Here is a 14157-nt window from a genome sequence, read left to right as displayed (position 1 = left end):
TCCCTGCCTTCTGTGGGCCGAGTGTCACCCCCCACTCCTCCCCAGGCCACAGATCACTTCTGTGTGTTCTGGTTCCCTCCTCACGCCTTGCTCTCTGCTCCGAGCCTCTGCATGGCTGTCTACTTCCCCAGCCATCTTGGCTCAGCACATCTCTGGCTCGTTCAGCTTGTGAGGTGTTCTTTGGCTTCGTGGCCTTTCCAGTGGTGCCCTGCTCTACCGTAGGAGACACTTTCAATCGTGATCTGTGTGTTCGTTTTATATTCTATAACCAGATAACATAATCAGCAACTGCAAACACTTTGCCTATTTGGTTAATTCTTCAATCCAAGGAGTGGAATAGAACAGCTTCCTACTTGGGTCATGGCGAGGTCCTCATGTGTGTCTGAACACAGTCTCTCATAGTGCCTGTTCCACTGTAGCCTTGGCCTTCACCTTCAGGTGCCATGGCGTTCTGTCCTTCATGTGCCCACTGCATGCCCGTGTCCACTCACAGACCTGTGGCCAGGGGTTAGCAGTGTGGATCACCAGTTGTGACCATAAACATTTTAAAATTATTGTTATATACATGTGCGTGCCTGCTTGTGTGTACTATATACATGCATGTAGTAGCCTCCAGAAGCCAAAGAGGGTGTCCAGTGCCCTGACACTGGAGTCACGAGTGGTTGTAAGCTGCCCCAGGCGGGTGCTAGGATTCAAACCCTGGTCCTGTGCAAGTGCAGTAAGTGCTCTTAATCACTGAGCTGTCTCTGCAGCCCCTAAAAGCAGAGCTTCCACTTGGCAGAAATATGAGGTTGTCTTGCACACTGCTCTGATGAGAAGAAAGTGTTTTCAGTTCTGAAAGTTTCAGAAAAGCCCCAGGTTTTCTTCTGAGTTTATGTGGGTCTGCCATCAAATCCATAGAACTTGACAATGTGCTGTGAACATGGGAGTGACAACTGCTCTCTTACTTCATATGGTGCTGTTAAAAATGGGCGACAAAAGATGTCTTTTGTCAGCCTGTCTTCACACGGACTCTGAAAACAGCTGTGGGCTCTCGGAAGTGCACGTGTTTATTCGGTGTATTAACCGGCCTCTGCAGGCATCTTGGGCCTTGGGGCCCTTAAGCCAAGAGTCTCCTCTTACAGCTTTCTGCTGACTCAGGGCATAGCATCGTCTTCACCGGGCATACATACCCATTCCACAGTCCCAGGAGCTTCACCGCCTCTTCCTTAGAGACCTCTGTGCCCCCTTTACCTACTAAGTAAATTTAGCAGCAAAATTCATGACAAAAATATTCCAATGTCTCCTACTGTGACTGGTAGACCAGAAAAGGCCCCAGTTTCACACCTCAGTTACTGTTAGAGGGGATAAGAGTTTATAATGAATTACTTTACCCTCAATAAAAGCAGGTACTGTGGAGAGCATGTGCTTCTCAGCCTCCACTTCTTAGCTACTCAGTTGCAGTTACTGGGGTGTCTCAGTCTCTCAAACTGAGCTGGCCCCATAAACTGGCGGGCATTTCAGTCAGGGAAAGCATTTCAGCCATTCTCTGAGTTCTTGTACTGAGCCACACCCCAGTTCTCTCAGGAAGGAGGTGACTCCCCTCCTCCCTTCTTTTGATGTGGCCTTTCTTGCTCCCATCCAAACCAGTCCTAGCAAGGTCACCAAAGGCCTTCTTGCTATTCACATCAGTGTACATAGCCAATGCTATTGGTTCTTTGGGTGCTTTATACATGCAAAATAATTGAAATCTCATAGGATCCACAGAGGTGATCTCCCCATCTTAAAGAAGAGATTGCTCAAGGGGTTTGCAACCCCATAGGAAGAACAATAATATCAACCAACCAGGGACTAAACCACCAACCAAAGAGTATATGTACATGGAGGACCCTATGGCTCCAACTGCCTATGTAGCAGAGGATGGCATTGTCTGGAATCAACAGGAGAAGCTCTTGGTCTTGTGAAGGCTCGTTTCTCCAGTATCGGGGAATGCCAGCGTGTTGAGGTGGGGTTGGGTGGGTAGGAGGGAGGGAGAGAATCCTCACAGAAGCAGGGGGAAGGGGATGGGAGTGGGGACCCTGGAAAAGGAATAACATTTGAAACGTAAATACATAAAATATCCAATAAAAAAAGAAGAGATTACTTCGGTTCCGAAAGGCTAGCTAACTTGCCCAAGATCACGTAGATAGGAAATGATAGGCTGCCCACTCGCCCATACACGTACTTTATCTGCAGTTGTATTTGCTTTAAAACCCCAGGATCTATGGTTAGCTGATTAAGAGTTCTTGGTGTTCCCCCAGAAGACCCAAGTTAAGTTCTCAGCCATGATGCTGCGTGGCTTACAGCCACTGGGACTCCAGATCCGACACCCTCTTCTGGCTTTGGGAGTGCCTGCATACTAACTAACACACACACACACACACATGTGCGCACACACACACACACCACATAAAATAAAAAGTAAATCTTTATAAAAGACAAAATACTGTGATCTTACCTTGTCCCAGTACCCCCTAAACTTGATAATACCTAACAACATAGAACATTGTGCTTCAGCTCTGGGTTCCAGCTCACTTGTCTGGAATCAACTGGCATTTTTTAGGAGTTTCCATTTTGAAAGTGATATTTGTTTCCTTACGTGCTTCGTGCCTGTTCTCCAGCAGAGGTAGGGATGGGAACAGACAGAGAGGCGTGCTTCTCACGTCCCTTTTTGGGTGCCATCTGTTTCATTTCCTCTTTCTTTGACCTGGCATTTTTTTCCTGGCTCCCCTGACTTAAAAGATTCCATTCAAAGGTTCTCGATAAGATGAGATCTAGTTTGACTGCACCCTCAGCTGTAATTAACAGGAAGTGTGGAGCTTTGATTTCCTTACTACTATGGGGAGCCCTCATGTACAGTTCTAGCAATATCCTGATGCTTTTGGCCAAAACAGGTACCAGCATCAGGCCCTCAACCTCATGCTACCGGGCAATGAAGTTCATGTCCCAGAGCTTCCACAGCCTGCTCTCATCCGTCATTGAGCCTTAGCTCGTGGGCCCAGAGTCCAGCAAGCAGCCCTCTACCTGTGACTGTCAGAGCCTCCCAGGTCTCCTCATACTCTCTCATCCTTCCAGAATGCTCTTCTCCATATGCCTCTGCCAAGCCTCAGCTCTTTGCATCCTTCCCTGTCTGCCTTAATGGTCCACTCATCTTTTACTCTCTGGAACCTTGTATCTCTTTGCATTTCTCCAGGATGCCAGTCATATTTTGCCTTGTAATTATTTGCAGATATTCTTTAACTTGCCTAGCATGGGGACCACTTATTCACTGTGCTCACAGCAAGCTCCAAGCTCACTGCCAGATGTCCATATACCAGCTAGAGCATCAGTTCTGCTAAAAATCCAGTATCTGGTGATTTCTTCTGGTTACATTTTATTATTTTTGTGCATATGCATATGGATATGGACATTAAAAGTGGATATACTTCTTAATACCCTTCTGTGGTTTGGAAGAGAATGTATGCTGGCTATAGGAGAGTTTGAAATAACTGAAAAGCACAGAGACAACAATGGAGTCCATCTTTAATATCTTACAATAGCCTGGGGGTAGTCACTGTGAAGACTCAGTGTGTGTGTCTTTAGCAATTGCATTAATACACAGAATAGGCCTCTGTATTTTATTCTTCTTCTTTATTTAAAAACAAGTGTCATCTTTTGAATAATGACCACTCTTATCAACAGCATTGTCTCCTCTCTAGATCTCTTATTTCTTATTTATGTCTAATTTCATTCTCTGGCTGTGACCTTTAGAATAAGAATCAAGGTGCCAGGGAAATAATTTCACAAAGTGCTTGCTGCATAATTACAAGGGCCTAAGTTCCACTCCCAGCATCAAAAAAGAGAGCGGGCATTTCCCACCCCTCCGTGCCCACACAGCTTCCCTTTTCCGACTTCTGGTTCACTCTGTCCCTTCTCACACTCTGCTCAGCTTCTAAACTGAGGATTACGCCCACTTCAGTTTCCTTTTACTTTGTATGAAACAGTCTTGCTGTTTTGCCCAAGCTGGCCTCACACTCCTGATCCTCCAGCCCTGTCCTCCCATGTGGCTGTAAAGACAGGCAAAGACAGGCAAGCACAATTGCCCCTAGATTTGCTGTTTACGTCTTCAAAAACTGTTTTGTTTCCTTTCCCCCAGGAAAGCCCCTCATCATCCATCTGAGGTTCCTGGGAGCCTCCTGTCTGAGCCACGAGAATGGGCTTTGTGTGCTACAGAGCTGGCTGGGATAAGGACAGCATGTCCTCTGCTCCCTCAAGGAACGTCTGCTTTGCTACCCTTTTGTTTCAGCTTTATAGTAAAGAGTTGTTAAAGCACACATGCTTCCACTTTGTTTTTATGATTGGAGGACACAGGGCTTCATGGCTCTAAGTTACAGGGTTGTTATATTGTTTTTCTTCCTACAAAACCCTCAAGCAACACCAAACAGCTCTTCAGACCTTGTATCTTCTGCATTCAGAATATCCACCCAGCCCCCAGACATCACTGGCCTCTTGGGCTGGAGCTTCACTGATCCAAGCAGCTGCACAGCAGCTTATACAAAGCTTGCTCGTAACTTTTAGCATCTAGCTGGTGTCTGTCTTGTAGTGGTCTGCAGAGGGGAGGGGCAGGCAGGTCCCTTTCCTGTGCTGATCTGATCCAGCAGCTCTGGAAGTTCCATAGAACGATGGCTTTGGTTGGAAGAGGAGTATGGGAGTCGTGTTTGCTCAGCTCCTACCACAGCTGGAGAAAGTGCCAGCGATCTGGAGCCACTTTTCTGTATGTCTTCCTTTCAGCTTGTGAGTAGTCACTGTTCGTTAACTAGCCATACTACGGAGAGACCGAACGGACTCCTTACTGCATCCCCTGATTAAGCTTGTTAACCTGCATATCCTTGTCACCAACTCTGGAATACAGAGGTCCTCTCTTGGTCCTGCCTCCTTACTTGCTCCTTTGGAGCATTTTCCAGCAGCGTATGCCTGCAGCAGCTGACCCTCTTGCAGATTACGCTGCATTTCCTAGATGATGAAACCACGACGCCATTGTGTCTTTTGTGATCCCACAGATAGTTTGTTCATGTGATTTCAGGGCAAGTACCCTAAAGAACAAATGATCTCTTGGCCCTAGGCCTATTAACTGAAGATCTGTTGAGCCTGACAAAGCAGCATTAACAAGATGGCCAAGGCCACGAAGCTGTGACTTCTGTCAGACCCTTGGGCTAACACCTTCCCTCTACAAACTCTGACCCCAATATCTGCTGCCAATGTGGATTCTACAAGTACATAGGGGGGCCAGGGTACCCTCTCTCCCAGCCTGCTGAATCGCACTTGGCCTGCCTGCTGTAAGCCTGGTAGTAGTGGAGCTGGGTACTGCACAGAGAAGCTTCCTTCTTGCTTCTCAGAACATCCTCTGGCCAAACGTCTTTCTCAGGCTCTTGACCCCTCAGCCCTGCAGAACTCTTTACTGTTCCTCCAAGCTCTCTTTGTGAGTGGTTAGAAAAGAGCCCTCCCCCCATCTTGCCTACTGTTTTCTCGAAGAAAAACAGAGGTGCTAGCAAATAGGACCCTTGTAAATGAAAAGATCACCCCAACTTTTTAAGTACTTGTGTATGGACACAGCAAGCACGCTGAGGCAGTCTCCTTGGTTTCTGTCACTGTACTGTGAGCTCCAGGCTAACTGGCCTGTGGCCGGTGATTCTCTTGTCCCCCTGGAATCTCTCCATAGATTCGAGGATGCCTTAGTGAGACACCAGGATGCTAAGCTCCCTGACTGCCAATCTTCCCATATTGCAACCTTGTTTCTTGTCCCAGCAGAGCAGGACCGACAACAAGGAGACAGCCAGAGGGGACCCCTGCACCCCAGAGCATGTCTTTACCCCTCCCTGCATGCAGTGCACACAGACAGGAAGTGAGGCACAACAGAACAGGAGATGAACCACACAGCACCACACGCAGCTGCAGCATGGCTCCATCCAGCCACCCTCCTGCCTGTTCCCACCCTTTTCTTGTGTGTATTGATACTGCGGAGACAGACCCCAGGACTGAGCCACGCTGCAGACTCTGCCCTTCTACCGATTCAAAGCTAAAACCTTATTCCCTTCTGAATACTTTCTAAGCAAGGTATGTGTATAGGGTGTGTGTGATTTGCGTATAAAACTTCAAAGGAGTCTGCTTTCTTGACCAATGTTTACAGTTTCATAAGCCTACGTATATTGAAAACCATTTCTCAGAGGTCCTATACTAGAATAAATTGTATTAGAGTTGCAGAATAAATTGCATTAGAGCACTGGAACCTTCCAAAGCTCCCTCAGGCAGAGCAGAGCAGGTCTCCATTTCCTGACCTCCTCTAGACAGCACCCTCGCTGGCTTCTGTTGTTGTGGCATTTAACCAGGTTGGGTTGTGATTTATCTGTTTATACGCCTTTGTCCCTCTCACATGCACCCAGTAGCATCGGGGTCCTCTAGAGCAAGAACTGGGCTGTGTTTATCTTTGTTAATGCAGCAGTCAGTACAGGTCCTGACAATGTGCTCTCCCCATTTCTTTCTGCCAACTATGTCAATGTTTAAACAGGTTTTCCAAGATTTTGAATCGAGCATTACGGCACTTTGATCAGCAATACATTCCTTAATGCTTTAATAGCAACCGGAAGATCTTAAGTTAACCATTATCACAATAGCATGTAGTGTAGTAGTATAGTATTGTGTCGTGCCTACCATGTCCAGGGACTATTCTGGGCTCATTAACTGTTTTTCATTACTGAGTTCTCTCTGCACACTTAGATGCAGATAGAATCTTCATCTGGTTTACCCATACATGGTACTTTAAAAAAAAAAATCTAAGTAGCCCAGGCTAGTTCCAAACCTTCCATGTAGCCCAGGCTGACCTTGAACTTGAATCTCCTGCCTCCAGCTTTTGTTGTGCTCACTGTAGAGATGTGGAACAAAGATGGACTCCCCTACCCTGCCCTCAGGTACAGAACCAACAGAAGGAAACTTGGACCTGAGCCGGTCGCCTGGCCCTTACAATCTCCACTTACAAGGAAAAGAGGGGAAAGATGAAACACTATTCTTAAAGATGTTCTTTACATAACCTTTTGGAAATTTGTTTTTTTCTAAGTGTAATATGTTCCTAGGGTTGTACACTTGAAGGCCAAGGGCACAGTGCAGGCCGGACAGGAACCATGAGCTGCCGAGAACAGAAGTCACAGCCCTGAGAATCAGAGCCACTAAGCATAACAGAGAACGCTTTTGGTTTTGAGGAAATACATATTTGCATTAATTTTTAAGAAAGTTGTCATTTAATTACCTTTAATATGAAACTAATAACATTTTTACTAGATGGTATTTAATAACATATTTCCTGTTTTATTTTCTTTTACATTAATTTTTAAATTTTGCAGATGGATATTGTTTACATAGACTCTTTTTCTAAAATCAAACATGTAATAGATACATTGAGTCACTTACCCTGATTAGCAAACTCTTCCCTAAGAAAGTGGCCCTGCTTTCTGTGTCATTGACATGGCCCTGACCCATCTGTGTCGTCGCAGTGTGTGGGCACTAGGCCCTCTTCAGAAGAGCCAGTCCACCTCTGTGGTAGTGTCCTGACAGCTGACGTCTTTAGTTTTTACAGTTAATATTTGAATTTCTTTCCCCTCTTGATTCTGACTGTTTGCCCAGATAGCTGTCTGTCTCATTAAAATTAGCCTTTCCTTTTAGGGACCATATTTTCTTCTCTTAGGCGGGGTACATCTGTCTCCTTTAAAAGCAGGATTTCACTGTAATCAAGGATGGTGCTGTGCTCCTCCTGCCTCAGTTTCCAAGCTGAGGTGATAGGGGTATCCCACCTTACCCACGGGCCCTTTGCTTTGTAGTGGCCACCTCAGGCTGTCACCTCTCTTCCTTCTCATCCTGCATTTTGCTCTCTGACTTTTTCCTGGCCCCTGTGCACCCTGCCCTGGCTGTGCTCCATGATTCCTTGTCGTATCTTCTGGAAGCAAATGCCTCAGTTCCTGTTCCTCCTCCTTGTTTAATCACTTCAGATATGAGTTTTCTTGTAATTAAAATATCTGTGGCACCGTATGTTGTGACTGCCCTCATTGTCACAACCTAATAATCTGCTACTCCTCAAGTGTAGGTGTTGCGTTCCAGTCGCTTTGCTCTTCACACTGAGTCTCCCGTCCCATTGCATTATAATGAATAGGATCTACACAGTTTTACAGCAGTTTCCAGGATACTTTTCTTATATTGTCTTTATAGGGTTATTCGTGCTACTGTTCAATGTTACCTTCATATTTTGAGCTGAAAAAATGTGTTGAGAAGTTGTACACTTATGAGCAGCTATAGAGGAACATTCTTGTAGTCCCTGCACTCACATGGTTGAGGCAGGAGGATCATAAATTCGGAGATAGCCTGGGCTACATAGCAAAGCCCATTATGCTCTTTATTCTTCAAATACACATGTTCTGATGCTTCTGGTCAGTTTCTGTGTTTTGAATGTGGAACTTACTTATTTCCTCCCTTACAGACGGAAGAACAGTGAAGCAAGATCTAATGCGTTCATTTCCCCTCACACCCAGCTGGCTACTGTGAGTGACTGGTGGCCAGGCTCCCCACTCAGGTTCAGGGTGATTCTCCCATCTTTGTATGGGATTCAGTGGTTCTGACCTCTGGGGTTATTGCTAGAGTTAAGGAAAGGGACCGAGAAAAGGCATTCCCCTCTTGAGGGTGTTTCCATACAAGCCACCCAGGACTTCTGCACACCTGCTGATGGAGACAATCAAGTCAGGTGATCAGCTACCTCATGGGAAATGCAGTCCAGCTCTGTATCCAAATATGACTATGGCATCATGGAAGGAAGTGGACCTCATAGCACATAGACCATTGTGCCCCTAGGATGGGTTGGAAGAGAGGTCTTACGGGTTTGAGCTATGGGCATCCTGATGGTTCTGGAGGATACCAAGTCCAATCCTTTAACAAAATGCTTAGTGTCGATTTTCTGTGCCAGGTTTTCTGTGCTTTTAATAGGCCAGACCAGATGTCTGTGAGGAGTAATTAGATAAGGAGGGCTACCAGGCAACAGCGTTTCTACTGTGCTAAAAGACTTTTCTGTAATGTTGGGGGTTTTGGTCCCTTAGTTATCTGGGGCACTCTGCTTTTCATCATCCAGTGTGACAGTCTCTGTAGGCCCTAGACAGCTATAGAATGGGGACAGGGCAGGCCTCACTGGGACTGCCACTGTGCATCCAGCCTGCACGTCACTAGCACAACCTCCTTCCTAGCCAGTGCTCCACCTCAGTCTGTCTGGGAAGGCCCTCTAGGACATGCCAGTGGCATTTGTTTAAGCCTCCAAGAGTTTATCAGGGACTCCCCAGGCTGACTTCCCCCTGTGCTGGTTGACTGGGGTTGCATGGCCCTTCCTTCTCTTTGTCCTTTCCCATGTGGTAACCAGTAGACTGTCTGACATTTTGCACACGAGTAACGAGCCTACTGTGCCTTCCAGGGATCAACTCCATCTTCCATAGGCTCTCAGCCTCCATCTGTTGTTTATAGACACCCAATAAATCTCTACTCTACAGCACACAGTGAGCCTAGCTCTGCAGATGCTGTGGTGGCCACAGAGGAATGCAGTCACTGTCCTCATGGAGCTTAGTAAAGAACAAAGGGTGTGACCAAGGAGAGACCCAGTGAAATCAAGTAATCACCGGAAAGGACATAAAACACAGCTTTGCTGATTGGCCTTTGCCCAGGCAAGAGGTCAGAGAAGGCATCTTGAAGCAATAGGAACTTGGGTAGATTGGGAAGAGAACAGGAACTTGTAAATGAGGGAAGAGGAGAGACAGCAGGGAGGTGGGACTGTGGGTCACAAACATTTGGGACTTACCAGGTCCTCCAGCCACTGCATGAAAGCAGGGTTGGAAGGAAGCAGGGGTATATGAGACTAGGTCAGTTAGGGGGCAGCCGCAGCCAGGCAGGTAGGGGTGAGAGAGTCTTCATCTGAGATCTGAGTTGTCCCTTTCTGGATTTCATGACCCTGAGTTCAGAGGGCACACACTCTTTCCCGACTATTAAATCATGAAGTTTGTTCTTCCTTTCTTCTCAGACTTCCGAACTGAGACAAGCTTTATGCCCCGTGTCCTAATCTCAGCAAAGGGAAAGAATGCGCTGCCTGTGCTTGGCAGTGTTGGGGGCGTAGTGGGAAACACTGTTTATGTTCATTCTTGGATATGTGGGTGAGTCACGAATGGCATCAGCTCCTCTCCCAAGTCCTCCATGAGGCTCACATGACCAGGACATTACCAACCCAGATTTCAGGAGTAGCAAGTGAGAGTGAATGGCCTCTGCCCTTCCTCTACCCACGAGAGACATTGTGAGCTGACCGTGGTGCTCTGCTCCTGCCGTGTCCTGATGTGACGCCCAGACACTTCATCCCAAGTCCCTGCTGCAGCCTGGAGCAGCGTCTCCATGCTCATGGCCTCTCTGCTGTTCTCTGTGCTGTCCCTGGACCCTAACCTTGTCTTTCACTTGCACTTCATTACTATTTTGTGTGTTTGTGGGGAGGGGGGACACATGCCATAGTATATGTGTGGACAGGAGCCCAGACAACAACTCTGTAGAATCTCTTTTTCTCCTTTTGTGTGCATTCTGGGAATCGAGCTCATTACCAGGCTGGCTCCCCCCACTGAGCCATCTCTTAGACTCTTTCACCCACAGTTAGAACTGGCCTCAGAGAAGGTCAGTGCACAAGCTCCCCTTCCCTTCTTATCCCACCTGCAAAGTGTGTGCCCTGAGCACCCTCCATTTTTATGGCTTGCTAGGAAGACTTGTGGAACTCACTGACAGAGCTGTTAGCACACTTTTGTGACGGCCAAAAGGACACAGTCAGCATAACAAGAATCCATGTGAGTCCCGCATAGAGCCCCAAACGTCCTCTCCATTGGAGCTCTGGCTTGGATGGCTGTGATGCTCAGAGCACTGGCTGAGACCTACTGGCTTCCTGGTGGGTTTGATCATGGGGTTGACCTTAGCCCTCAGTCTCTCCAGAGGGAAACTAGCATGTATGACCTAAACCCCACCAACTACACATTACTTGACAGTACGACTTGAAGCTCTTAAGAAAAGAGACACCGTCACTCAAAATAGGGACTCAGACCTCTGTTTGGACAAGGTGAAATTCCATTGCCCACTCTTTGCTTTAAGACACTGTGAGATTGTACACTGCCAATAGCCAGCCATAGACATAGACACCCTCTGTGTGTATCCAGAGGTTAGTTTGTAGGCAGAGGATTGGTAGTACACCCTGGGCTTGTTAGGTGAGGTGATGCTTGGAGGATAGCTGCCAGCTTCTGAGGCCTGGCTGCCACCATCACATCTAAGCTCTGCTTTTGTCAACTAGACATGCAACCTTAGCTGTGATTTCTTTTTAACCCTTTCCTCATTAAAACTGAGATTAATGCTAGTGCCTACTTTGTGTTGTTATTACAAGGTAAATGTATGTGTTAGGGGCTAAGAATACAAGGTATACAGGAGCACGTAATAAAGGAAAACTGCATACAAGTTCACATTTGGGTTTTTGTTTGTTTGTTTGTTTGCTTAATGCATTTGAGGGTTTTGCCTGCATGTATGTATGTGCACCACATGTATACCTGGTGCCCCCCAGAAGCTAGAAGAGGGTGGATTCCCCTCGTACTGGAGTTACAGACATTTGTGAGCCGCCATGTGTGCACTGGAAACTGAACTTGGGTCGCCTGCAAGAGCATCGAGTGGTCTAAGCATGAGGCCTGGCCCTCATGTCCTCTTTGTTTCTCATTTAGATTTTAGCCAGTATATTGGGTGCCACGTAAATACCCAGTATCTGTGGAGGACAGAGGAAAGCATCAGATCCCTTGAAACTAGAATCACATTTGCTTGTGAGCTACCACGTAGGTGCTGGGAATTGAACCCAGGTCCTCTGCAAGAGCAACAGTGTTCTTAACTGCTGAGCCATCTCTCCAACATACCCCCACCCCCACTACCCCTTTGTGTTGTGAAACAGAATCTCACTGTATCCCCAACTAACCTGGAACTCTCTATGTAGACCTTGAACTCAAATATACCCCTGCCTTCTATTTTTATATTTACCATGATAAAAATATTCCAGTCTCTTTTTCAGATCCTTTAATATGGTGGGACTTGCTTGGGTGGGGTGGTTCTGAAAATGGATGCTTTATTTCATACCTTCATGTCTTTTAAACAGGGGTGAGAGTATGAGGTAGCAGTTGTAAGAGTTGTATTCTGGTGTGGAAAGAGCCTGAGTTAGAGGGGAGAAGGACACCCCCCGAGAGAGGCAAATGTGTTCTGATACATTTGGATGTGGACATTGTTGGCAGACCTTTCTATAACCTGCAGGGAGATTTTAACAGTTGAAAAGCCTAGATACACCATTGTCCCGCGTTGCTCTGAGTAGGCTGGAAGGGAGCTGTCTTGAGAGCAGCTTAAGGACTGCTGGGCTGAGCTCCAGTCTGCTTTCTGCTCACTACTTCCCAGCGTCGAGCTCCCTAAAGGCTCGTCTATTGGCAAGCTGCACACAGCTGGCCCTAAAAGGGCCACATTGGCCTTCCAGAAACTATTTAAAACTGAACGAAGCCCGAGAGCTTTCTCTGGTGGCTATGCCTTGAATTTGTGCCAGCCACTAATTGTTCTCTAGGCTTTTCTAGGAAGGTGGCTAAGCTTGGGGCTTAGCTTTGAGGTCTGCCATCTGCGAGCTGCTATCTGTCCACATGTGCTGTGGATCAGGACTGTTTGTCCGTGGATCGTAGCTTTAATGTTTTTCAGTTTGGGAAAATGTTCCATCTAGATGGGACTTGCTCTCAGGCTCCTAGGGCTTTGAGGCTCCCAGAGACTGTTTCTAGGTTGTGCCCACCAGCTAGTGTTGGGAGATGGGGCTGCTTTGAAAAAGGAATCACAGGAACTTTGCAAATGGAGGCCCGGGTACCTAACTGAATGTTCTTTTCCTCCTAGCTCATCTCTAGTGATGCAGATGGAGCCATCCAAAGAGCAGGAAGATTCCGAGTGGAAAATGGCTCTACAGATGAGGTAGGGATGCTCCAGTTCCTGTATCGCCAGCAAGCACTCAGCTGTGGCAGGGGACAGAGACCCCACAAGTACAGATGAATTGTCTAAACTGAGCCCTGGAAGGGACAGATAAGAATTTTCCAGAGCTTTGAACAAAGCAGACATGAAAGGGAAATACCATCATGGGATCATAAAAGGTGCTGATAATTTCACATATTCTTTCAAAGATCATCATAAAGTCAAGCAGACTTTGTGTGGGCCTGGTCTACCCACAGTAGCCAAAGGGAGACTCACCGCCTCTTTAAAGAATCTCAGTTTCTCTAAGGATGAGACCTCCTGCTCCACGTCCTCAGAACTCTGGACGCCAGGTTTGCATGCACCAGCATGCCAGTTCGTGCATGCTCGGTATTGAACTCAGGGTTTCATGCATCTTAAGCAAGCACTCTGCCTGAGCTTCGTCCCCAGTCACACAATGTAAACTTTCAATACATCTATATCTCATGGAGTTATCAAATAAGGGTGATTAGCATACCCAAATAAAGGCATTTTATTTTATTATAGTTTGCAGTGCTGAGAACAGCCAGCCCCAGGGCCTCATTTGTTCTAGGAAAATGCTATACCACAACGCTGCCCTCACGACCCGGAGCCTTTTAAATTGATGTCCTCACAACTTAATGCCGGACACTGGGTAAGCGTCACAGAGCCACAGAAGCAGCAGACCCAGCTGTTCTTACTGGAGGTGCTCTGAGAACTGTCAGCCTCCTCTGTGTGGCAGTCGAGCTCAGGAGACTGTGGCCGCCATGCGAGGCAGCATCAGGGCGTGGTAGAGATGACGGCTGCAGGGTTTAAATCCCAGCCTAGCACTAGTGTGACTTACCGTCTCTGAGTCAGGTCTCTGCGAATAGGGTCAAGACGTTCCTGCTCTGCGGCACCTGGTCTCGCTGCCGGCGGTTTGTGTTTTCTACTTAAGCACCAGGTTTTCATAGTCCACATTGAGTGTAATCTCATTAACACATCCCACAATTACGAACTGTCAGGAGTTTTGTGACATCTTGATTCTGTCACCTGTCCTATTAGCTCCCCCACTGAGCAGCTTTGCGTCTCCTTCAGATG

General features: G+C 47.0%; 1 protein-coding gene across 19 annotated transcripts in view; it reads left to right on the top strand.

Annotated features, from left to right (window-relative positions):
* The window catches only part of Garnl3 (GTPase activating Rap/RanGAP domain-like 3), a 143624-nt gene that overhangs the window by 49693 nt on the left and 79774 nt on the right, over nucleotides 1-14157 (top strand). For all 19 annotated transcript variants that reach the window (XR_010064757.1, XR_010064759.1, XR_010064758.1 and 16 more), the window contains one exon: nucleotides 12991-13065. Coding sequence is in view for 10 of the 19 variants with exons in the window: in XM_039106188.2 (XP_038962116.1) it covers nucleotides 12991-13065 (75 nt within the window). In the remaining 9 variants the exon portion in view is untranslated. The remainder of the gene's footprint in view (nucleotides 1-12990; nucleotides 13066-14157) is intronic.

Source organism: Rattus norvegicus, chromosome 3, assembly GCF_036323735.1.
Source record: "Rattus norvegicus strain BN/NHsdMcwi chromosome 3, GRCr8, whole genome shotgun sequence".
NCBI lineage: Eukaryota > Metazoa > Chordata > Mammalia > Rodentia > Muridae > Rattus > Rattus norvegicus.
This window is presented reverse-complemented; position numbering and strand designations above follow the sequence as displayed.